General features: G+C 44.2%; 1 protein-coding gene across 2 annotated transcripts in view; it reads right to left on the minus strand.

Annotated features, from left to right (window-relative positions):
* Nucleotides 1-26160, minus strand: part of CFAP299 (cilia and flagella associated protein 299) — a 328820-nt gene that overhangs the window by 86282 nt on the left and 216378 nt on the right. Inside the window, exon 3 of one of the 2 annotated variants that reach the window (XM_083571926.1) lies at nucleotides 17714-17889. The exons of the other annotated variant lie outside the window; for it this stretch is intronic. Within the exon in view, the coding sequence (XP_083428052.1) occupies nucleotides 17714-17889 (176 nt within the window). The remainder of the gene's footprint in view (nucleotides 1-17713; nucleotides 17890-26160) is intronic. 2 annotated transcript variants of the gene reach the window in all.

Consider the following 26160-nt stretch of genomic DNA (forward strand, 5'->3'; position numbering starts at 1 on the left):
AAGAACGAATCAATTCTGGGTCAGTGTGAAAGAAACACACAGCTGAATATTACTCTCTCACAGGGAAGACCTAACTTGCACTATACATATTTGGCAAGTTGTTTATCACCCAGTGGGATGCAGGTGGCGCTGTGGGTTAAATCACTGAGCCCTGGACTTGCTGATCAGAAGGTCGGCGGTTCGAATCCCCGCGACGGGGTGAGCGCCCGTTGCTCTGTCCCTGCTCCTGCCAACCTAGCAGTTCAAAATAACGTCAAAGTGCAAGTAGATAAATAGGTACCACTCTGGTGGGAAGGTAAACAGCGTTTCCGTGCGCTGCTCTGATTCGTCAGAATGACCTGGAAGCTGTACGCCAGCACCCTTGGCCAATAAAGCGAGATAAGCACCACAACCCCAGAGTCGGCCACGACTGGACCTAATGGTTAGGGGTCCCTTTACCTTTATCACCCAGTGATTTACATCCCTTAGTCCCCCCCTTTTTGCACCCCTGAAACTATGGGTTGATATCTCATGTCAAGAGCCATCAAGAAATCCTATGTATCCACAACTGAGATATGTCATCATGTTCTTTCTCAGAAGCAAGCCAGTATTTGCTGGAAGTAGAATGCTGGAATAGGTGGATCTTGCCTTGATTCAACGTTGTGCTTCCTGTTTTTGCTTTCTTTGCGGCAGAAGGTAGCTTGATCCTCCAGATGTATTTTCTGAATTCGCAAAAGTCTCCCGTGAGAGAGTTGTGATTTTTAAACTTCCTTTTGCTTTCTTTGGTAAACTTATTTTGGTTCTTTACAAAGGATTAGCCTGCTTTCCTTTCTCACCTAAAACCAAAATCTGCTCTTTGATTGCTGAGGATTAAAATTTCAGGTGAGGAACACAGAGGATTTAGGTGCAGAAACTGTAGCATAAGTCCCACCCACCCCTCAAGATGGGTGGGGAAACGGGGCGAGGAGAACAGAACACCAAAAAGAAAAAGAAAAGAAAGAAAATCCACTCCACCCTCTTTATTTTTAGGTAAACATCCCTATCTCAAACAAATGAAGGGATAAACTGGAACTTGGAGGAATAGGTGCTAAAGTGTTTCTAAGTTGCCACATGCAATAATGGCTTGGCAAAAAGTACTGGCGTGTGTTCAGACATAAAATTAACCATTTCTAGTTCGTAAGAGGGAGACTCCTCGAAGCAGCTCAAGCGGGTAAGGGGGAGGAATTAAGTCTGCCTTGCATTTCTGTCAGACATTTCCTGGGCTCGAGAAACTAGTTTTACAAAGGGAAGTGGTAGATAATGATTTTAACCAGTTATTTCATTTGTCTCCCCTCAGGCAAAATTGAAACAAAATTAAAACCACAGAACTACGTAGATATTAATATTATTACTAAGTACTACAGTTACAGGGCAGAAATAGTGCATCTAGTTTAGCAAGAACAGGATGAATATTTTCAAATTCTGAATAGAGCCCTTCAAACTAGAAAAACTGGTTTTGGTCCTTTTTTGCTGTGTCAGACCTTTTCCTTCTATTACATAATGCTGTGTGGCCATTTGGACCTCTTTCCTTTTGTGTTAACGTGCTTGATTCATTCTCCTTATTTTAGATTTTTTGTTTGTTTTGCTTGCTGGTGGAAATTTATTGTTGGATTTCTTGCTGAAAACTGGAAAAGGACAGTTTAGCATTGTTTCTGAATGCCGGGTTGTGATTTGTTTCAGCCCAAGGACAGATTTCGCAGAAAGGCTTGGGCATCTGCTCCTCAACACATGAACCTGCCAACACTGAACATCTTTTGATGAAGCCTTACTTTAAATCCAGTTTAATAGGAAATCTAGAACAGGGGTCAGCAAACTTTTTCAGCAGGAAGCCAGTCCACTGTCCCTCAGACCTTGTGGGGGGCCGGACTATTTTTTTTGGGGGGGGGATAAATGAACAAATTCCTATGCCCCACAAATAACCCAGAGATGCATTTTAAATAAAAGGACACATTCTACTCATGTAAAAACACCAGGCAGGCCCCACAAATAACCCAGAGATGCATTTAAAATAAAAGGACACATTTTGCTCATGTAAAAACATGCTGATTCACGGGCTGATTCACATCCACGGGCTGGATTGAGAAGGCGATTGGGCCAGATCTGGCCCCCGGGCCTTAGGTTGCCTTCCCATGGACTAGATCAGCCTTTCTCAACCTGTGGATCCCCAGATGTTGTTGAACTACAACTCCCATCATCCCTAGCTAGCAAGGCCAGAGCTCAGGGATGATGGGAAGTTGGACTGGACTGCTGGACTAGATGACCCTAGCGGTCCCTTCCAGCTCTATAATTCCATGATTCTATGAAAGGGCGAAGGAAGTTTAGAAGGCAACCCTAGTACAATGTGGTTATCTCAGCAAGAAAAATGAGCAACAGCTAGCTTAGAAGCAGAAGTGCTGTAGACCTGAGCCTCAATGCAGAGAAAATATAGGGGTGGAGTAAACAGAGGCAGGATCTGTCACCTTTCATAAAATCTAATTAAAAAGCTTCTAAGTGCCACTCCTGGACCAGTGACCCCACCCCAAACTCACCCCCTATGCATTTTTACTGGGTTCAGGTAGAAGGAAACAGAAGTATTGAAATCCCCCCTCCTTTTTTTCACTTAGATGTTCTCATTTTCAAGGCCATGATGGGAAAAGTCTAAGCCAAGTTGGTAACTAGGAATTCAGCTGAAGTAGAATGGGGTTAAATACGGGCCCTGAGTCTAAGTATCTGTTGAATGCCTGAGCTGCTGTTTGTTATAGACCGAAACCAAACGGTAAAATAATCATTCCAGTGGCAAAAAAAAAATTATCTCCCGATATATATTTGAACGTAAGCCAAAACCCAGCTGGCAACCTACAAAAGCAAACGCACATAACTGTGTTTACATACTAAATGCTTGCTAACTATCTGGTTGTGGAGGAATGCTTAAGATGTAACCTGGACGGACGGGCATCTTCCTCAAAGGTCTCACCAAAGACCGTTTGACACACGGGTATGTTATTATAAGGCATAACCAGGGCTTCCACTTTTTCTCCTAAGAAGCCTGTAATGGTGAAGAGGAAAAAATGGTGCAGGTTTTCACAGCACAGCACCTGAATAGGAAGGAAAGTGCACCTGTTGCTTTTTTAAAAAACAAAAAACTGTTTTCAGTATGTTTTGCATTTGTACAGAATGACATTTAAGTCCAGAAGTGTGCTTCGTGACTGAGCAGGGGGCTATATCCAGGCCCTCTGTAACAACTAAGCGGTGACCCTCCAGATCAGGGGTCAGCAAACCTTTTCGGCAGGGGTCCGGTCCACTGTCCCTCAGACCTTGTGGGGGGCCGGACTATATTTTGAAGGGGGGGGGATGAACAAATTCCTATGCCCCACAAATAACCCAGAGATGCATTTTAATTAAAGGACACATTCTACTTCTGTAAAAACACGCTGATTCCCAGACCATCCACGGGCCGGATTGAGAAGGCAACTGGGCCGGATTCGGCCCCTGGGCCTTAGTTTGCCTACCCATGCTCCAGATTCTGCTGAACTACAGTGGTACCTCGGGTTATGTACTTAATTTGTTCCAGAGTTCCGTTCTTAACCTGAAACTGTTCTTAACCTGAAGCACCACTTTAGCTTATGGGGCCTCCTGCTGCTGCCACGCTGCTGGAGCACGATTTCTGTTCTCATCCTGAAGCAAAGTTCTTAACCTGAGGTACTATTTCTGGGTTAGTGGAGTCTGTAACCTGAAGCGTATGTAACCTGAAGCGTATGTAACCCGAGGTACCACTGTATGTCTGCCACCATGCCTGACCATCAGGCAGAGTGGCTGGGGCTGAAAGGAGTTCAGAGACATATGGAAGGCCACAAGTTTCTCACCCTTGCCTTCAGGTGCACAGCCATCTACAAATACAGCCCTGGGGTAAGGAGACCTCGCACCAGTGTTTTTCAATACTTATTAAAGTTCTAACTTGATTTATTTTATTTATGTATTGCATTCATATCCCACATGTCCTCTGTGGAGCAAAGGGCGGTGCATATAGGCCTCGTGTTATCCTTGCAACAGCCATGTGAAGTAAGTTAGGCTGAGAATGAGCAATTGAGTGATCGCTGTCAGCATGCAGAGGGTCGCAAGGCCAGCTGGCTAGCCCCAGCTGGGTCGTCTCCTTCCAGCCGTCCCACTGCGAAGACCCATCGGCCTCTGAGGTAAAGGTAAAGGGACCCCTGACTTTTAGGTCCAGTCGCAAATGACTCTGGGGTTGTGGCACTCATCTCGCTTTATTGGCCGAGGGAGCCGGCATACAGCTTCCGGGTCATGTGGCCAGCATGACTAAGCCGCTTCTGGCGAACCACAGCAGCGCACGGAAACACCGTTTACCTTCCCGCTGGAGTGGTACCTATTTATCTACTTGCACTTTGACGTGCTTTCGAACTGCTAGGTTGGCAGGCGCAGGGACCGAGCAACGGGAGCTCACCCTGTCGTGGGGATTCGAACCGCCGACCTTCTGATTGGCAAGTCCTAGGCCACCCACATCCTCCATCGGCCTCTGTTCTGACGTAAATCAGCGACCCAGGCTTCAAAGCCAAGGCACACTATATCAGCCGAGTGAACTGTGCACACAGAATAGGCGTGAGGCTTGTGGAAGCATACAACAACTACGGATTTATTAATCATAAATCAGGACAAAGAAACATGTTGTCTCTCTCTCTCTGTCTTCTCAGAGAGACAGAGAAAAGCAAAAGCTATACACACACACACACACAAAGTTCCCAGCAGACTGTGCTGGTATGTAAACAGACATGTGACATGCAAGAGTTCCATGTCTGCAACTAAAGGTGGAATGGAATTTTCCAACAGCATGGCAGGACAAAGTTGTGCTCTTCCAAGCCCATATTCCCGGCATGTTCGCATTTCTGTCTCAGCGCTGTCTACACTGGCTTGGTCGTGTACACAGAATGGAAAGGACCTGCTCCCCAAGGACCTGCTCTACGGGGAGCTGGCTTCAGGCACTAGGCCTATTGGCAGACTAACCCCGTGTTACAAAGAGGTCCGCAAACGAGATAGGAAGGCTGGCAACATCAATTCCGCCGTGTGGGAATCCCTTGCATACGACTGCAGTGGCCTGGAGACAGACAGTCAAGTCGTGTATCTATAGCAGTGACCAGAGGAGGAATGACTCCTGGGAGGAACACAGAGAGAAGAAACGCCATAGTGCACCTGTAGCAGCAAAACCAGATGCATTCATCTGCCTCAGCTGCAATAAAACATGTCTCACTGAAAATCCATTACACGCTTAAAAAAAGGAGGCTCTCCCGTATCTGTCTCAACAGCCACAGCAGGCGCTGAAACTCTCCAAGGGTTTGATTCTCCCGAAGGCACACTCTTCCATTGTCTCCCAAGACAAACAGAGGCCAACATATGTACGCACATCTTGATAAATCAGCCATATAGTTTAAATATGTTTAGCCTACAGTGGTTAAGACAGTTAGAAGTTTGGTATTCTATCATTTTAAGTATTTCAGCATCATGGTCTGCGATGACACTGAACGTTTTCCAGGACAAAATAGCTGTTGAAATGTGTCACACAGTATACTTGCAAACCTCCTCAAGAATACTGATCCTATAATTAGGTGACGACTTTTTTGCTTGCTTTTTTCTGTTTTGGTCTCTCTCTCTCTCCCCCCTCCCCAACACACACACACCCTGCCACCCCCAATCCAGGCTTGAAAGCAGCTTATGGAAAACATCGTTTTCAGTTGGGTTAAATAAAATGTTTAGAGGAGATCAAGCCTGTAATCACATTTCAATTTGAAAAGAATGTTTTCTGCTAGAAGGAAAAACAAGTTAACAGTGTTGGTGGTAATTTACTGTATTTTTGACAGCCTCGTTATTCTGAAAGCCAAACCGTCAAAATGACTATAGAACATGTTTGAACTTAAATAGATGTTCAAAGGCAAAAATGGGATTCATTCTTCACACTGATGGCATGCCCCCAAGTACGGGGCCACAGTTGAGCCTGAAGAATGATCACAGCTTCCCAAGGTTAACTAATTTTTCAGACTTCTCTACTTTAAACAGAAATATAGGAGCACCCCCCCCCCCAATCTTTGCTAGTTTTCTCGACACATTTATGAGGTCCCTTGAGCTTCCTTAACCAAGTGGAATATTCAAATTTCACTTTAAGTGAAATCCTGTGTCAGGTTAGAGGCATCCTAAATGACCCTCCAGAAATTGATCAGGTGTTACCAAGATGCTTATGGTTAGCCTTGAAATTCTCTATATGCTTCCCACCAGGAGAAACCTTCCCAAACTTGCTTCACAATATGCTGCAGGCAAAATTCCAGTGGCAAAGAGTGGAATATATTCAGCATATAGATGGAGAAAGCAGAAAACTAGGCAAGGCACAATGGCAAAGAACTTGTGTGAATATTCAAAACTGTATGGGCTATGCATATCCTTTGTTTTCTCATAGATTACTCAGTACCAAATAACTTCAGGCTTAATATGCAAACCAACTTAAATGAAAAGAATCCACACATATAAACCACCACTTGATGCTACACTATTTAAATGCTGAATGAGTCAACTTTATCTCTTCCCGGTTCCCTCACTGCGAGAAGCGAAGTTACAGGAAACCAGGCAGAGGGCCTTCTCGGCAACGGTACCCGCCCTGTGGAACGCCCTCCCACCAGATGTCAAAGAGATAAACACCTGTCTAACTTTTAGAAGACACCTGAAGGCAGCCCTGATATTGGGAAGCTTTTAATGTTTGATGTTTTCTTATGTTTTCTTATATTCTGTTGGAAGCCACTCAGAGTGGCTAGGGCAACCCAATCAAATGCGTGGGGAACAAATAATAAAATACCGTACTTTTCCATGTGTCAGATGCCCCATGTATAAGACGCCTCCTATTTTTGGGAACTAAATTGAAAGAAAATGAGGGGAGGTGGCCCAAAGTTGTTGAGCATTTTTGGGGGGGAACTACACGTGCACCCCATTACCCCAACAGGGCCGTTGCTGGGGGTTGGCAAAGTGGGCAGCCGCTCCCCCCACACCACTGTGGACAGGAAGCTCCCTAGAGCACGTCCCTCCTGCAGTTGCATGGGGGGAATTGCGCACCTGCCATCCAGCAGTCTGGCAGCACGCAGCTCCCCCCCCCCATGCCACTATCCATGTACAGTGGTACCTCAGGTTAAGTACTTAATTCGTTCTGTAGGTCTGTTCTTAACCTGAAACTGTTCTTAACCTGAAGCACCACTTTAGCTAATGGGGCCTCCTGCTGCCGCCGCGCTGCTGGAGCACGATTTCTGTTCTCATCCTGAAGCAAAGTTCTTAATCCAAGGTACTATTTCTGGGTTAGCGGAGTCTGTAACCTGAAGCGTATGCAACCTGAAGCATATGTAACCTGAGGTATCACTGTATAGGACGACCCCAGTTTTTCAAAAAAGATTTTTTTGAGTCAAAAAACACCGTCTAATACACGGAAAAATACGGTAGTTATTATTATTATTTGTCTAAAGTGATGGAAAGTGCATATTGGTGACTTGCAGATGTCGTTGGACACCAGCCCCCACAGTGGCGTAGCGTGGGGGGTGCAGGGGGGGCCAGCCGCACCGGGCGCAACATCTGGGGATTAGGGTTAGGGGCGCAAATCCACAGGTTAGGGGGCACAAATTACTTGCCTTGCCCCGGGTGCTGACAACCCACGCTACGCCACTGAGCCCCCAGCCAGCCTGGCGAATGGACAGGGATGATGGGGGGTTCTAAGAACACCAGGAAGGCACCATCCTGGTAACCTGCATTATAAAATGTAGACGACTTCAACTCAAGGTTTGAAGCAGCTTCATAACTTCAGGCTAATCATTATAGAAACAAAAAACACACCTATTACAGCAGCTTCCCTCTGCCTCCTCCGCCCAGTATATTATTAATCTCAATTTTTTAAAGCTAAAAATAAGAACATTTGGAATTCAGCTTGCAGAGCTGTAGCCAAGCCAGTGTATTCACAACACATGCTAACATGCTATGAGTCACACTTGTTTTTTTTTTTATATTGTACTTGCTCAGCTATTAGTAGCAATAGCAAATATTTATATCACGCTAACGCCCTGTGCCACCGAGCAACTGAACTGTTGCATATCCTTTTGAAAATGGAGCTAAGGGGAAAGGGAGAAAGAAAGTGTTGTGGGAAGACAAGAATCAATATTGCCCTCCTCAAGACAGAATATCTCTGCTCTCTAAGAGGACGAGGACCAGGGCTGGGGGCTGAAGGTCTCCACTGCGCTCTCTCTCTTAAGTCTTCTCTAGGCACACACTGCTCACATTTTGGAGACAAAGATCGCAAGAGGTTTCTAGGTGGGTTTTGCCCTTTTGCCAATCTATCTGTCGACCAGACTCTTAATGGTTCGTTTTGTGGAGTTTCAGGGAAAGGGTGCGCACGCACTAAGAACAAAATGAGATTATGGAAGATCAATTGGAAATTCACAAACTGTTATACGATTAGAGAGAACTTTTAAAAAATGCAACACCGATGGTAGCTAACACCATGGAAACTTTTGAAAATGTACAAAAATGTGTCAAGTAAATGTTGAAGATGCGGCGACAACTCAGGAACTTTCTACCATATGTGGTGGAAATGTAAGAAAATACAGGTATTCCGGGAGAGTATTCATGCAGAACTGCAAAAAATGCTAAAGATCTCTTTTAATAAAAAACCAGAGGCCTACCTCCTGGGAATTACAGACCTGGATATTCTGCAAAAGAGGAAGGGTATTTTTTTATACGCTACAGCAGCAACAAGAGTTCTTATCGCGGCAAAATGGAAGAGTAATGAAATCCCCTCTATACAAGATTGGATCCAAAAGCTGACAGAATATGCCAAATTTATCAGAAAAGATAAAGAATAAATCAGAACAGGACTTTGTCTCAAAATTGGGAGGTTTTCAAAGAATATTTGAAATATAAATATAGTAGTTTAAACTCTGTTGCAGCATTCGAGGAACTTCAGTAATAGTTGCAAGGTAGATATAAGAATTAAGACATATTAAGAAAAAGTTTAATTATGATAAAAGTGTATTGGCAATAAGTAATATGAACTCAAAATACGGAATAGGCGGGAGGTTGGGTCTTTAGTGTTAAAACCAATTTATGTTTTATCATTTGTTAAGAAAATTATGTGTCTATGGTTATTCCTGTGTGTAATTTGGTATTTGTGTTTTCTCTTCTTTTCTTGCTGTATCAATAAAAAATAAAAAAATGAGATTTTTGTTGTACGTGAGATGTATTTGTGAGGAAGGGAAGGGGGCTTAACCATTCAACCACCCCACAAGCACCCCCTGGGCCCAATCTATGCAGACCATGGGGTGGAGGCCTGTAAGGTAGACAGAACAGTGAAGGCAAGGAGAGGAACGGAAAGACCTCTTCTGTCCTAACCCCATTTCACTTGCTCTGAGCAAAAACATGGACACATGTGCGCACCCATACATTCACTCCCATTCATACTGTGGTGCAGTGGTGAGGAACCTATGGCCAAATGCTTTTGGACCGCAGCTCCTGTATCACCCCAAGTCTCTAGCTATGCTGGCTGGGCCTGGTGGGAGCTCCTGGAATCCAAAAATATCTGAAGGGTCTCAGTAGCAGACTGCCATGGTGGGTTTGTCCCATGCTCTCTTCCTTTCGGGGGCAAGGATAAAATTCACCGCCATAGACACCCACTCTCTCCTGGCATGATTCCCTGCCCAATGATGTAATCACAAGAAAGCCCTGCATGGCACTCTTGAGCACAGACATACCTGGTGTGAGTTCACTGGGGAAAAGCTATTCCCCAAAGCAGCCACTTGAGGGCATATATGCTGATAGCTAGGTCCTTGCAGATGCAGGGAAGGGGTGATGGTGGTGAACGTTTGTAAAATAATAATAATAATAATAATAATAATAATAATAATAATAATAATAATTTATTATTTATACCCCACCCATCTGGCTGGGTTTCCCCAGCCACTCTGGGTGGCTTCCAACCGAATATTAAAAACAATACAGCACCAGACATTAAAAGCTTCCCTAAACAGGGCCACCTTCAATTGTCTTTTAAAAGTAAAATAGTTGTTTATTGCCTTGACATTGGCTGGGAGGGCGTTCCACAGGGCAGGCGCCACTACCAAGAAAGCCCTCTGCCTGGTTCCCTGTAACCTCACTTCCCACAGCGAGGGAACCGCCAGAAAGCCCTTGGCGCTGGACCTCAGTGTCCGGGCTGAACAATGGGGGTGGAGACGCTCCTTCAGGTATACAGGACTGAGGCCATTTAGGGCTTTAAAGGTCAGCACCAACACTTTGAATTGTGCTAAGAAACGTACGGTGAGCCAATGAAGATCTTTCAGGACCAGTGTTATATGGTCTCGGCAGCCACTCCCAGTCACCGGTCTAGCTACCACATTCTGGATTAATTTCAGTTTCAGAGTCACCTTCAAAGGTAGCCTCACGTAGAGCGCGTTGCAGTAGTCCAAGCGGGAGATAACTAGAGAATGCACCACTCTGGCAAGACAGTCTGTAGAGACTGGCGTTTCCCGTGTCCTTCAACACCTCCCTGCTGTGGCTCCAGCAACCCTGTCTCACATGCTCACATGCAACCCTTCCTTACTCATGCTCAGAAAGGTGTCATGGCCACGGTTATTGCTTGTAATTTTTATAATTTGGAAGGTATCGTGACCAGTGAAAGCTAGGCCCTTTTGCTTGCATACAACATGCCATTGAAGGGTAGCTATCTAAGGAACTCGTGGATGGGCTATTTTACATAATCCAATAATTTCACAGCTTTCCTCCAGAATGACTGAATAAATGCACTGCCTTTTCTTCCATCTTCATAAAAAAAAAGTGGGCAGGAAAAATAGTCTCATTTGGGCAGTGTAACACACACGCTACTGTTCTCCATGTCCCATACTAACTAATTATGTTACATTTCTTTCACTACTTGCATGTTTTCCTTTTCTATTCCAATGTTTATCGAGGGCAAGAAAATCAGAAGTATTTGCTGGTCGCCACCAGGTTGGTGTGAAAAATCCCACTTGCATTGGCCGTTCAAAGAGCATGAACCTAACAGAGTATCTGCGAGTTCATGAAATAATAATTTGATTAGATTTACATGTTTAATGTAGCGGAGGAAAGTATGATAGACATGAGGCTAAAGATGAAGCCTGCCAACAAGCTTACCAGAAACTAACATGTCCAGTATAATTAACTGCTGTTTTATTGCACCAAGATCAAGCTTTTAACATGCTTTTCTTCTGCTTTCTCAGTCAGTGACATCCAAGTCCAATGTCAACTTGCCCAGGTGGTCTAGAACCAAAACAACCATTAACAGAAGCATTTGACGCAAAATTATTAGACTGTCATGTACTATCTGCTCCATAAGGAAAGGAAAATGGGTGCCAGCCATTGTCTCTAAGTCATAAAACCTCAAAACCTCATGCTCTGCACCTCCCTGAGAGACATACACCCCACAACCCGAGGGCCAACCTTTCTCCAAGGGAAATCCAAAAAAACCAAAGCCCCCTACAGACTGCTAAAATGCTAAAAGGTGGAGGCCTATATGATACATTGGGGGGGAGAGAGGAGAACCCAGGTGACACCAGTCACATGTTCCAGCCAGGCCATCATGACACAAGGTCCTAGTCACACCAGGCCTGATCCCCTTGGTCAAAACAAATATCGGCAACATTAAGACCACAGACCATGCACCGGTAGAAGTCACTCTCAAATTAGGAGAGGAAATAAAACCCCTTCCCCCCAAAAATATCATGGTCTTTCAGCCCCATACTGACTACAAGCAAAACAACAAGAGAGAGTCCCTTGAAGACCCTCCAAAACTACTTTAAAGAAAAAGATGTAGAAAACATAACAAACCACCTCTTCTGGGATGCAATGGAAGCAGTTGCCAGAGGAGGTTGTATAAAAGAAACAGCACCCCTTAAAAAAAAACTCTGAGAGAAGTAAAAATGTGTTACTGTCATGTGAGTTCTTGGTTGGATTAAGAATAATGCAAAAATTATGAAGGGGAAAAAGTCAATTTTCAAGTGAGCTGAGGGTTGTTCACCCATCCCTAGTAAAATCCACTGGACCCAAGATATATGTGGGATAATCCATGGATTAGTTTTGCTGAAGCAAGGTAATTTCCGAAAGTAATTCCGCCCTGTTTGGCACAGGTAGAAATATGCTATTTGTGCAGGTAATATACACAAACAAGCCTCCCGATAAACAGGCAGCAATACTCACCAACTTGTAAATGGATAACAATATGGTTTCAGTTGACCCTCTTCTTTGCACCACACATGTCTCCATGGCTAGAAGAGCCAGCACAAGCAAGTTTTGCCATGCCTTTTCCCTTTTGCAAAGAGCAGAGCAGGGCTATTCTAACTGACCTCCCTACAACACATCTACAGGTAGCTTCTGCTTAGTCCGGGTGAACTGCACTTCTGAACACCACATTATAATAATTTGGGAATCTGTTGGAAGTGTAAGGAAAAGGAGGGGACATTTTATCATATGTGGTGGCATTGTAAGGTAACTAAAAATTTTTGGGAAATGATATACAACTAATTGAAGAAAATGTTCCATTTAACATTAGTTAAAAAACCCGAGGCATTTTTGTTGGGGATTGTAGGGAAAGACCTGCCAAAAAAGTTGAAAAACATCTTCATGTATGCGACAATGGCCGCAAGAGTTCTGGTAGCACAAGGATGGAAGACTGAAGAAACCCCAACTAAAGTATCATAGCAAGAAAAAATGATGGACTATGCAGAACTGGCAAAACTGACATATAAGCTACAGGACAAGGATAACTGTGACTTTAAGGATGAATGGGAACCCTTTACAAAGTATCTGAAGATGCAACGAAGCGAATGGGACTCCTTGGCAGGTTTTGAATAAACATTCACAAACTTTTTATTGATAATAATCAGCTAAATAGTTTGAGGATCTATACAACTTTGTAACATGCAGAAAACAGCATTCTCAGAGAAACCAAAGACTGGAACTGAGGGGGGTGGGTGGGTTTTGTGTGGGAGGGGGGGAGGGAGGAAAAATGGGGGGAGGGACAAGAATGATATGTTTTTGGATAATATGTCTTGTTATAATTTTGAATAATAATAATAATAATAATAATAAAATAATAATAATAATAATAATAATAATAATAATAATAATTTGGGAATCATGGGCATAATTCTCATCGTGCCATTTCTTCCTCCCCCACCGCCCGATAAACTGGAGCAATGCGTATGTAAATAACTCTACTAGCTGCTCTGCAAGAACTTCCTCTGAATAACGTATACTGCCTTCTGCACAAGGTTCTATCTGATTCATCATTTTCTCGGCCTCTTCTCCCACTTGGTTGTTCGATTTCATGAATCAGACATGACTCAGCATAATATCTGGGCGCACTGAGAAAACACAAGCAACTGAAGTTGCAGGCATGTGAGGGAGGCCTGCTTATGCTAAGATCAGCTGTTGTTTTCAAAACTGTCAAGAGCTTAAATGACTGGAGAATTGGAAATTACCTGGCGTAAAATTCAGATCGTCATGGTATGAGCAGTACAAAGGTTCTCATCAGAGTTCCAGGGAGCAAAGTCTGGAAAGGGAAGATGGCTTGTGACAATGAGATTAACTTTAGGCAGGATTTTGATCCTTTTAGTTTATGCGCCACTAGTAAATAAATATTCGCATTCTGAGAATATTAACGGTTTGTGCTGCTAACCCTTGGCTGCTGGTGGCCTCAAAATCATTGGAATTATAACGCAACTGAACTGCTTTGAGAGCAGGAACCCACACAAAATCAATACACAGTGAGGGGGGAAAGTATTTGATCCCCTGCTAAATTTGCCCGTTGTACAGGTACTGTGACGAGCTGGAATTACAGGTAAGACCTCTCCATTACAGCAGGCGCTTCTAATCGCAGCTCGTTACATACAGTGAAGATACAAGGTAGCCTGACATCTGCCTGGTTGATAGGGGATCAAATACTTATTTCACTCATTACAGTGGTACCTCGGGTTAAGAATTTAATTCGTTCGGGAGGTCTGTTCTTAACCTGAAACTGTTCTTAACCTGAGGCACCACTTTAGCTAATGGGGCCTCCTGCTGCCGCCGTGCCACCGCCGCACGATTTCTGTTCGTGCAAAGTTCTTAACCTGAGGTACCATTTCTGGGTTAGCGGAGTCTGTAACCTGAAGCGTCTATAACCCGAGGTACCACTGTATAATGCACATCAATCTCTGACTTTTGTCTTCTGGGTTTCTGGGGGTTTTCCTGTTGTTATTCTCTCTCACACAGCTACAATAAACCTACAATTAAAATTATGGACTGGTCATTTCTTCGTAGGAGGGCAAATGGGCAAATTTAGCAGGGGATCAAATACTCCCCCCCCCCCACTGTATTAGGAGTTGTTAACTAGTCAAATGGGCAAGGTACAAAGAACAAATTATCATTATTATTACCCACTTTAAGACCTTTGAAGAGGGCGCCCTATTCAAAACAACTAGCTATAAGAGTAGTCACTGTGCAATTTATGAAGTATTAAATGAATGTGTAATAATTTCTACTGTGCAGCTGCCTTAGAGGCTGCAGATGACCGCAGTGCCTGGAGACAGACAGTCAGGTCAGCAGTGACCAGAGGAGGAATGACCACTGGGAGGAGCACAGAAAGAAGAAATGTCATGGCACATCTGCGGTAGCATAACCTGACGCCTTCATCTGCCCCAGATGCAACATAACATGTCTCTCCTCTATCGGTCTCTACAGCCACAGCAGGCGCTGCAACCTTCCAACAGTTTGACCTCACCCCCAAGGGCTCATTCCTCCATCGTCTCTCAGATGCCAACAAATATGGGTGCCTTCAAGATATTGTTGGACTACAACTCCCATCAGCCCTGACCTTTGGCCATGCTGGCTTGGGTTGGTAAGAGTGGGAGTCTAACAGCATTACGAGGGCACCATTTGGCTACCACTGCTCTAATTTCGTGGCTAGATATGGGATCGAGTTTGTCGAGATGTAAAAAATTGGAAGGAGGGGAGTGGTGTCAGTAGCATAAACTTGTGACGTGTCCAGTACAGGAAGTGCCAAGAGATTATAGACAAGATTACGGAGAATGGGCTGTCCAAGAATGCAGAAGCAATACTTGGGATAGCAGGTGGAGCTAAGGTAATGAATGGAAGAGAAAGTGTAGCTCTGGTGGAGACGGATTACTTGAAGATGCATGTACGCCATGTGCATATGTGCTCATGTACATACAACTCAGTTTTGTGCACCACTCACTCATGTGTACCAGGGTACATACACATACACACCTGGTTGCTGGCCTTCAGCCTTGCGTTAAAACTTGCATGGGTGTGAACTGCTGTGAATTTGGCAGAAACATACAGAGCAAGCAAGAATAAGCAGCTGATGAAGAGAGGAGCAACAGACAGGGCAATCCTAGAAGTGGGAGGACATGCTAAAGAGCAATGAGTTCTGGGATGCGGACTGAGCCACCTCGCCATATAAAAACCTGCTTTGTTAGATATTCATTTTCCTTATTTATTTCACAAAATCTACATACTGCTTGATTGTAAAACACACACACACACACACCCCTGAAAACAGTTTATGTAAGATAAATATCTCCACTTTCTAAGCACCTGGGTAAAAAGGTAAAGGAACCCCTGACCATTAGGTCCAGTCATGGCTGACTCTGGGGTTGCGGCACTCATCTCGCTTTATTGGCCGAGGGAGCTGGCGTACAGCTTCCGGGTCATGTGGCCAGCATGACTAAGCTGTTTCTGGCGAACCAGAGCAGCACACGGAAATGCCGTTTACCTTCCCACTGGAGCGGTACCTATTTATCTACTTGCACTTTGACCTGCTTTCAAACTGCTAGGTTGGCAGGAGCAGGGACTGAGCAACAGGAGCTCACCCCGTCGCGGGGATTCAAACCGCCGATCTTCTGATCGGCAAGTCATAGGCTCTGTGGTTTAACCCACAGCGCCACCCGCACCTGGGTAGGCTTGTCTAAACAATAAGATTTTTAGGAGGAAAAGAGCACAGTGAAGGCGTCTTGATCTCAATAGGCAGGGAGTTCCAAAGTCCGGCTGCTGCTGTGCTAAATGATTGAGTTTTTACAAATGCAGAAAGGGCATTATGTGGCACCTACAGTAGTGCCAATTATGCTGATTGAAGCAGTCGACCGGGCACATCTCGTAGGCCAACTGGTCCCAAGTTGTTAAGGGCTTTATATGCCAATAGTAACCCCATGAACTTGGATCTGTAGCAAATCGGCAGCCAGTGCAGATATGGATCTATCTGTTTGATGTACAGTCACACCTCGGGTTGAAGTAGCTTTGGGATGAATATTTTCGGGTTGCGCTTTGCAGCAACCCGGAAGTAATGGGGCCGCTCGCAGATGCGCAGAGGCTCAAAATGACATCACACGCATGCGCGGAAGTGGCGAATCGCGACCTGCACATGCGCAGGGACGTGGGTTGCATTCGCTTCAGGATGTGAACGGAGCTCCAGAATGGATCCCATTCACATCCAGAGGTACCACTGTATAATGAAGTGGCCAGGTACGGAGGTACCTTCAAGATTTGGACACCTTTTCGACAGGCTAAAGAGATGGTAGCTCCATCAGGGCTTCCATCTTTCAGCCCGGTCACCACTGTTGCACCTTTCAGTTTTCTGACGAGGATGTAATAAGGCAGCTGTTGCTTTTCCCACCTGTTCTGTCCCCCACCCCACCCCGAAGCTGTGCAGTATACCTGCACACTACAGGAGGCAAAAGTGGGAAGGTAATCTGTGATAGAAACCACAGCTGCCTTGTCTCTCTCTTCATCAAGGTATTTATGCAAGGTTTCCAGGTTGGAAGGTAACCATCTGACCTCATTGTATGTGCACACAAAGCTTCAGGGGTCCAGGAGGTGGCATTTCCTTGGCACAGGTGTGTTACCTTAAAGACACTTGCTAATTCAGCTTCTGAGTGAAATGAAAAAGCACATGGCTTATCCCTAAAGCTATTTTTTGGGGGAGGAAACTAATGCCTTGGGATAGCTTGCTACCACTTCTGTTAGTTTTAATTTCAAATAGCTTGCTGTGGTGTTACTGTTGGCAAGAGAATGCCTGAGCTTGGCTGGGATGGCCCCAGTTTCAACACTGAACAACAAAACAAGCTTGCTTTTTTGCTTTCGCTTTTTAAGGTTTAATGGTTGCCAGAGCCATTGAGAATAAGCGCAAATGGGAGCATCTATTTTGTTGACTCAGTGCATTTCTAAATTGCTATTCAGATCACTTACAGGAATAAGTGTAATAAACGGAGTTAAGAAGTAACAGGAATAAGAAGTAATAAAAACACCAATGTGACCTCTTTCGTTTTGTTACATTTGTTTACAAATGAGCAGCCCAGAAAATCCTGTTTTTACAGGCCACCCTCTCGCAAGCCCAAACCTTGCTCCTGATTTTGTTCTTTTTGCTCAGGGCCCGGCAACAATCCCCTCTCCGTGGAAATAGCACGACTCCTCATCTTAGCAGAGAAGGAGACGAAAAGGCAAGGGCTATATTCCATAGCTGTAGCGTAGCCTCTTAGGCACATATAACTACATTCAAGTAGACAAGTGTAGAAGCTCAGCTCTCATGAGAAATGCTTGCAAAACTTACAGGATTTTTTTTCTACTTTACACTTTTATAAATTCCCATTCCGGCAGAAAAATGTACCTGAGCAGAACACGCCAGATTTCCCTTGAAGTATACCTTCCTTGAAATTTGGTTGGTTGCTTGACATCTTTTTCTTCTTCTTGTTTTAATAAACAAAGGGCTGCGGGATGACAGTCTTGAAGAGTTTTCCAAAGCACATTTGTCTCCTGCAAGATCACATCTCAGCTGTTGCTCGTCTTTAGGGACGGAAGAAGAATTCATTCCGTCTGCTTTTTGCAGTCGACTGACCCAATCCAACAATCCCAAATTCATTTGCGGACTGGAACATAACTCTTGATCAGATGATGCACTTCTCCAGATTTTGCAATGCTGTGGCAATGTACAAAAAGTGTGCACAAAATGATACTTTATGGCAAAGATGTGTACAGTATAAAATACTGATTTTACAGGAAATAACGCATTTAAAAGTGCATAGTTGTTGTTGTTGTTTTGTTGTTGTTTTTTAGGGACACGGGTGGCGCTGTGGTCTAAACCACTGAGCCTCTTGGGCTTGCCGATCGGAAGGTCGGCAGTTCGAATCCCCACGACAGGGTGAGCTCCTGTTGTTCGGTCCCAGCTCCTGCCAACCTAGCAGTTCGAAAGCACCCCAAAAAGTACAAGTAGATAAATAGGTACTGCTCCGGCAGAAAGGTAAACGGTGTTTCCGTGCACTGCTCTGGATTTGGTGTTCCGTTGCGCCAGAAGAGGCTTAGTCATGCTGGCCACATGACCCGGAAAAACTATCTGTGGACAAACACCGGCCTGTAAAGAGAGATGAGCGCCTCAACCCCAGAGTCGTATGCGACTGGACTTAACTGTCAGGGGTCCTTTACCTTTACCTTTTTAGCTTCTTCGAATAAATGCATACAGTAATGTGTACAATTTAGGTGGGAACATTACTTCAAAGAATCTGCACAAAACAGGGTGAAAGGGGCCTATTATTAAGGTCATACATTAAAAGCACATGACTTCCTCTGAAGAATCCTGGAAACTGCAGTTTTTCCTCACAGAGATAGAATTTCCTGCACCCTTAACAAACGGTTCCCAGGTTTCTTTGGAGAAGTAATGTTCTTTAAATGGTGTGGAATGGTGTGCTTAGGCTGATCTGTCCAGCCCTGCTTGTCGCAGAATGAACTAGTAAACTAAATAAATTTAAAAAAAATAAAGACAAGTTAGAATAGTGATTCCGAATAGGTACTGGAAAAACCCAACAAGAGAGAATCAGGCATTAGTATGAAGGTACCTGACACATGTCATCTGAAATAACAATTCATGTAAGATAAATGATTAAACATATCACACCATATAAAATGATTAAACATTTTGTTGTTGTTTAGTCGTTTAGTCGTGTCCGACTCTTCGTGACCCCATGGACCAGAGCACGCCAGGCACCTCTGTCCTCCACTACCTCCCGCAGTTTAGTCAAACTCATGCTGGTTACCTCGAAAACACTATCCAACCATCTCATCCTCTGTCGCCCCCTTCTCCTTGTGCCCTCCATCTTTCCCAGCATCAGTGTCTTCTCCAGGGAGTCTTCTCTTCTCATGAGGTGGCCAAAGTACTGGAGCCTCAGCTTCACGATCTGTCCTTCCAGTGAGCACTCAGGGCTGATTTCATTAAGAATGGATGCATTTGATCTTCTTGCAGTCCATGGGACTCTCAAGAGTCTTCTCCAGCACCATAATTCAAAAGCATCAATTCTTCGGCGATCAGCCTTCTTTATGGTCCAGCTCTCACTTCCATACATCACTACTGGGAAAACCATGGCTTTAACTATACGGACCTTTGTTGGCAAGGTGACGTCTCTACTTCTCAAGATGCTGTCTAGGCCTGTCATTGCCCTTCTCCCAAGAAGCAGGCGTCTTTTAATTTCGTGGCTGCTGTCACCATCTGCAGTGATCATGGAGCCCAAGAAAGTAAAATCTCTCACTGCCTCCATTTCTTCCCCTTCTATTTGCCAGGAGGTGATGGGACCAGTGGCCATGATCTTCGTTTTTTGATGTTGAGCTTCAGACCATATTTTGCACTCTCCTCTTTCACCCTCATTAAAAGGTTCTTTAATTCCTCCTCACTTTCTGCCATCAAGGTTGTGTCATCTGCATATCTGAGGTTGTTGATATTTCTTCCGGCAATCTTAATTCCAGCTTGGGATTCATCCAGCCCAGCCTTTCGCATGATGTATTCTGCGTATAAATTAAATAAGCAGGGAGACAAAATACAGCCTTGTCGTACGCCTTTCCCAATTTTGAACCAATCAGTTGTTCCATATCCAGTTCTAACTGTAGCTTCTTGTCCCACATAGAGATTTCTCAGGAGACAGATGAGGTGATCAGGCACTCCCATTTCTTTAAGAACTTGCCATAGTTTGCTGTGGTCGACACAGTCAAAGGCTTTTGCATAGTCAATGAAGCAGAAGTAGATGTCTTTCTGGAACTCTCTAGCTTTCTCCATAATCCAGCGCATGTTTGCAATTTGGTCTCTGGTTCCTCTGCCTCTTCTAAATCCAGCTTGCACTTCTGGGAGTTCTCGATCCACATACTGTTTGAGCCTTCCTTGTAGAATTTTAAGCATAACCTTGCTAGCGTGTGAAATGAGTGCAATTGTGCGGTAGTTGGAGCATTCTTTGGCACTGCCCTTCTTTGGGATTGGGATGTAGACTGATCTTCTCCAATCTTCTGGCCACTGCTGAGTTTTCCAAATTTGCTGGCATATTGAGTGTAGCACCTTAACAGCATCATCTTTTAAAATTTTAAATAGTTCAGCTGGAATACCATCACTTCCACTGGCCTTGTTATTTGCAGTGCTTTCTAAGGCCCATTTGACTTCACTTTCCAGGATGTCTGGCTCAAGGTCAGCAACCACACTACCTGGGGTGTACGAGACATCCATATCTTTCTGGTATAATTCCTCTGTGTATTCTTGCCACCTCTTCTTGATGTCTTCTGCTTCTGTTAGGTCCTTACCACTTTTGTCCTTTATTATGGTAATCTTTGTACGAAATGTTCCTTTCATATCTCCAATTTTCTTGAACAGATCTCTGGTTCTTCCCATTCTGTTGTTTTCCTCTATTTGTTTGCACTGCTCGTTTAAGAAGGCCTTCTTGTCTCTCCTTGCTATTCTTTGGAAATCTGCATTCAATTTCCTGTATCTTTCACTATCTCCCTCGCATTTTGCTTGCCTTCTCTCCTCCGCTATTTGTAAGGCCTCGTTGGACAGCCACTTTGCTTTCTTGCATTTCCTTTTCATTGGGATGGTTTTCGTTGCTGCCTCCTGTACAATGTTACGAGCCTCCATCCATAGTTCTTCAGGCACTCTGTCCAGCAAATCTAAATCCTTAAACCTGTTCCTCACTTCCACTGTGTATTCATAAGGGATTTGACTTAGATTGTATCTTACCGGCCCAGTGGTTTTTCCTACTTTCTTCAGTTTAAGCTTGAATTTTGCTATAAGAAGCTGATGATCTGAGCCACAGTCAGCTCCAGGTCTTGTTTTTGCTGACTGTATAGAACTTCTCCATCTTTGGCTGCAGAGAATATAATCAATCTGATTTCGATACTGCCCATCTGGTGATGTCCATGTGTAGAGACGTCTCTTGTGTTGTTGGAAAAGCGTGTTTGTGATGACCAGCTTGTTCTCTTGACAGAACTCTATTAGCCTTTGCCCTGCTTCGTTTTGATCTCCAAGGCCAAACTTGCCAGTTGTTCCTTTTATCTCTTGATTCCCTACTTTAGCATTCCAATCCCCTATAATGAGAAGAACATCCTTCTTTGGTGTCACTTCTATAAGGTCTTGTAAGTCTTCATAAAATTGGTCTATTTCAGTTTCTTCAGCACCAGTGGTTGGTGCATAAACTTGGATTACTGTGATGTTAAAAGGTCTGCCTTGGATTCGTATCGAGATCATTCTATCATTTTTGAGATTGCATCCCAGTACAGCTTTCGCCACTCTTTTGTTGACTATGAGGGCCACTCCATTTCTTTTATGGGTTTCTTGCCCACAGTAGTAGATGTGATGGTCATCCGAACTGAATTCGCCCATTCCCGTCCATTTTAGTTCACTGATGCCCAGGATGTCAATATTTATTCTTGCCATCTCATTTTTGACCACCTCCAACTTACCTAGGTTCATGGTTCTTACATTCCAGGTTCCTATGCAATATTTTTCTTTACAGCATTGGACTTTCCTTTCGCTTCCAGGCATATCCGCAACTGAGCGTCCTTTCGGCTTTGGCCCAGCCGCTTCATCAGCTCTGGATCTACTTGTACTTGCCCTCCGCTCTTCCCCAGTAGCATGTTGGACGCCTTCCGACCTGAGGGGCTCATCTTCCAGCGTCATAACTTTTATATGCCTGTTGTCTTTGTCCATGGAGTTTTCTTGGCAAGGATACTGGAGTGGCTTGCCGGTTCCTCCTCCAGGTGGATCACGTTTGGTCAAAACTCTCCACTATGACCTGTTCATCTTGTGTGCCCTGCTCGGCGTAGTTCATAGCTTCTCTGAGTTCTTCAAGCCCCTTCGCCACGGCAAGGCAGTGATCCATGAAGGGGTGATTAAACATATCACACCATATAAAATCCAAATATGCAGCTAGCTAGAAATATCTACCTCAAGCCTGCTTAAAATCACCTTTTTCAGTGGTGTTTCAGATCTAAAGTACCACTTTGATGTAATTAACTTCCTCGATAAGATCCTGGTCAAACTGCAGCTACTATGTGGAGACCAGCTACTATGTGGCCAGCAGGACTAAACTGCTTCTGGTGCACGGAGGACCATGACAAGTGCCAGAGCGCATGGCAATGCCATTTACCTTTCCGCCACAGCAGTACCTATTTATCTAATTGCACTGGAATGCTTTTGAACTGCTAGGTTGGCAGGAGCAGGGACAGAACAATGGGAGCTCACCCTGTTGCGTTGATTCGAACCGCCGACCTACTGATTGGCAAGTCCAAGAGGCTCAGTGGTTTAGACCACAGCGCTCTATACATTATGAAGAATAAGAGCATAAAATGAGCAGTACTGAATCTGACCAAACACCCATGTAGTCCACCAGCCTGTTCTCACAGCTGACAACCAAATGTCCACAAGTAGGACATGAGTACAACAGTACAGCAGCCCTCTCCCCACTTGTGATTCCTAGCAACTGGAATTCAGAGGCATGCTATTAGGCCTCTAATAGTGGAGGCAGGGGACACGGGTGGCGCTGTGGGTTAAACCACAGAGCCTAGGACTTGCTGATCAGAAGGTTGGCAGTTCGAATCCCCGGGGTGAGCTCCCATTGCTTGGTCCCTGCTCCTGCCAACCTAGCAGTTCAAAAGCATGTCAAAGTGCAAGTAGATAAATAGGTACCGCTCCGGCGGGAAGGTAAACGGCGTTTCCATGCGGTGCTCTGGTTCGCCAGAAGCAGCTTAGTCATGCTGGCCACATGACCCGGAAGCTGTACACCAGCTCCCTCGGCCAATAAAGCGAGATGAGCGCCACAACCCCAGAGTCAGCCATGACTGGACTTAATGGTCAGGGGTCCCTTTACCTAGTGGAGGCAGAGCATGCAAGAAGGTGGTAATTCAGATACTCTAGGGTCCTAGTCTGTTAAGGCCTATGCAGTGGCTCACTTTGTAGACTGAGCAATTTCCCCTCCCCTTTCCACCACAGTAAAAAGGAAATGTCTTTGGTGATATGGAGAAAACTGTCCAATCTGAACCACTGCAAATAAGTAGTTAACCATCTGGTGATGGTCTCCATGTGGAAAGATTTAATGGAAATCCCACATAGCGATTTTCATGTAACTTTTGCAGAAGGAAAACAATATCCAAAGCAAGGTTGTGCCTTTTCCATCTTAGACTCTATTTTTATTATCTGTGGGGAAATTGGTTCAATATTTGAGGTTAAGAACTGACACGGATCTGAAGTTGCCTGAAGTAGAACATGCTATCGGCAATATTTGTGACCTCCTTGCTCCAGGAGGAAGGAATTTAAAGTTGACTTAAAGGCTCCAAAGGAGGATGGATGTGGTGGAAGGTCGAACATTCGTTATGGATGGAGTACTTCTTATCTGGCTTAATGGAAGAGGGAAAAGTAAAAACTGGTTGGAGCAAAATGTTCTTGGCCAGATTATTTGCTGGCACGGGCACAGACAATCCAGTTCAATCCCTCTCTGTTCATAATTAATGGATTTCAGAAAGTTTTCTAACATTTTAATGTTTTGGAAATACTACAAATCAGAGACTTTTTAACACCGAAACAACTGCAAAACAGCGTATGAATTGACTTCTCAGAAAATCAACAAGTCTCAAAAGCTAGGGTATAACTTTTTTTTAAAAAAAACAACCACTTGGAACTCAATTCTATATCTGAAAAAGGTGAGTCTTTAACTTTCATCTCCTGGTAATTACTCTCAGAAAAAATGATTTGCAAGAACCAACATGTACATTCCTTTATCCTTGTAGCAGTAGAATATGGTCAGCTTCCAACCTATCTTTTAACCCCCACCTCCTCCCAAAATCTCTTTATATTTTGTCAACATCATCTGATTAATCTCCACAGAAAAGCCTTGCAAACTGTGCTATTATTTCCAGTGTTCGGCTTTTGTGCAATTGTTGAACTAAACAGATTGCCCGAGGCCACCCACTGAGTCCTTGGCTGAAACAGGTATTTGGAGCTAGGTGTTCCAGGGCTTATTTTAATATTCTGACCACTAGACCATGCTGGGTTTAAGGGTATATCTAAATAGCAATTATTATTTGCTTGTGGGCTACGGCTCTCTGCCTAATCGTCTTATCACCAGCTGTAAACAGTATCCATGAATGGGAAGAAAAGCAGGTGCAAAGTTCTGGTTTAACTTAGCATGCACATACGCTGCAGAATAACAGAATGTCACTGGTATAATTAGGCTCAAAGGTGTGGAGAGAACAAGGTATTGAGGTGCATTACCTCATGCCTTTGCTGCAGTGGCGTAGCGTGGGGGGTGCAGGGGGGGCCGGCCGCACCGGGCGCAACATCTGGGGGGGGGGGCGCGCTCGCACTCGCAGCTCTCTGCCCCTACCTGGCTCACTCACTCTCTCTCACTGCAGTGCTGGCTGTGCGAATCCGATCCGAGCCGCCGGGTCGCCGCCCACTGTGGAGGGGGTGGGTGCCAGGCGTGCGGAGCGGAGAGAGAGCGAGGGACTATCTGGGGGAGGGACAGTGCAGCGGCCGCCCAGCGCAGCGCTGAGCGCAGGAGAGAACCACACCAGACCAGACCAGGCAGCAGCAAGAAGAAGCTGGCAGCGGCGGCAGGTTAGGGGTTAGGGGGCGCAAATTACTTGCCTTGCCCCGGGTGCTGACAACCCACGCTACGCCACTGCTTTGCTGTTCTCTCAGGTGCACCACATGAATCAACCCAAAAGTATATGCAGGGAATCTAAGACATGATAGAAGCTTCAACACCATCAGTCTGAATTGCAGATACCCCTCACCCGCAGGAGAAAATCAAACAACCTTATAAGGGAATCTCAGAATTTTTGGGGAGAGACTTATTGAGGAGGCTTCAAAATCCCACAGCTCACCAAGGTTAGAACTGCCCAAGGCCAGTGCTTCTACACTATAGTAGTAATCTCAATCCACAGGTGCATGAGTGCAATAATGCTTATAAATCTCTATACTGGTACATAATCCAAGGAGAGGGATTATTATTATTATTATTATTATTATTATTATTATTATTATTATTTCTATACCACTTTCTAGAATATCAAACAGTTTACAACCTACATTAAAACATCAAATAAGACACTGCAAAATAAAGCAGTACAGAAGGTCAAATATGCATTCAAAGCAACAGAACTAACAAACAAACAAAATATTATCCCAAATATTTCAAGAAGGTCAAGTATAGAAAAGACCTTGAATAACACCTTGAATGACTGGCAGAATCCGTGACCTGGGAGAAGAGTTGGTGGAAGAAGACTGGAAGAAATTTAAAGACTATCTTCAGAAACACTGTAAAATTAATGAATGTTAAAATGATGTTGGACTGAAAATAAGTGGCATTAGCAGCAAAGTTAATAAGAATATGCAAAAATGAATTGATAAATGGATGAAAATATAGAGTTATAATATGTTAAGATATAGAGTTAAGATAAACGAAAGAGGGTAAGGATTTGCTGACTTGATTATTTAAATGGGAATACAAAAAGGGGAGGTGTGAGGAGGCCAAGGAAGTAAGATAATGAGTTAGGGTTACAAAAATGGATTTGTTTTTATTTTCCTTTTCTTATTTTATGTATTTTTCTATGTTTCTTTTATTGTATTTCTTTCTTTTTATATGATCTTTTAAATTCATGTCTTTGTAAAACTCCAATAAATATCTTAAAAAAGAAGAAGATGAGAATTCCAAGTTTTAAAATAATAATAATAAAAAAATGAATAACACCTTGAGCCTGGGCTGGTACAAAATTGGCAACCAATGCAGGTCTTTGAGTACAGCTGTTATATGC

Source organism: Podarcis filfolensis (genome assembly GCF_964270895.1).
Source record: "Podarcis filfolensis genome assembly, chromosome: 9".
Classification (NCBI taxonomy): Eukaryota; Metazoa; Chordata; class Lepidosauria; order Squamata; family Lacertidae; genus Podarcis; species Podarcis filfolensis.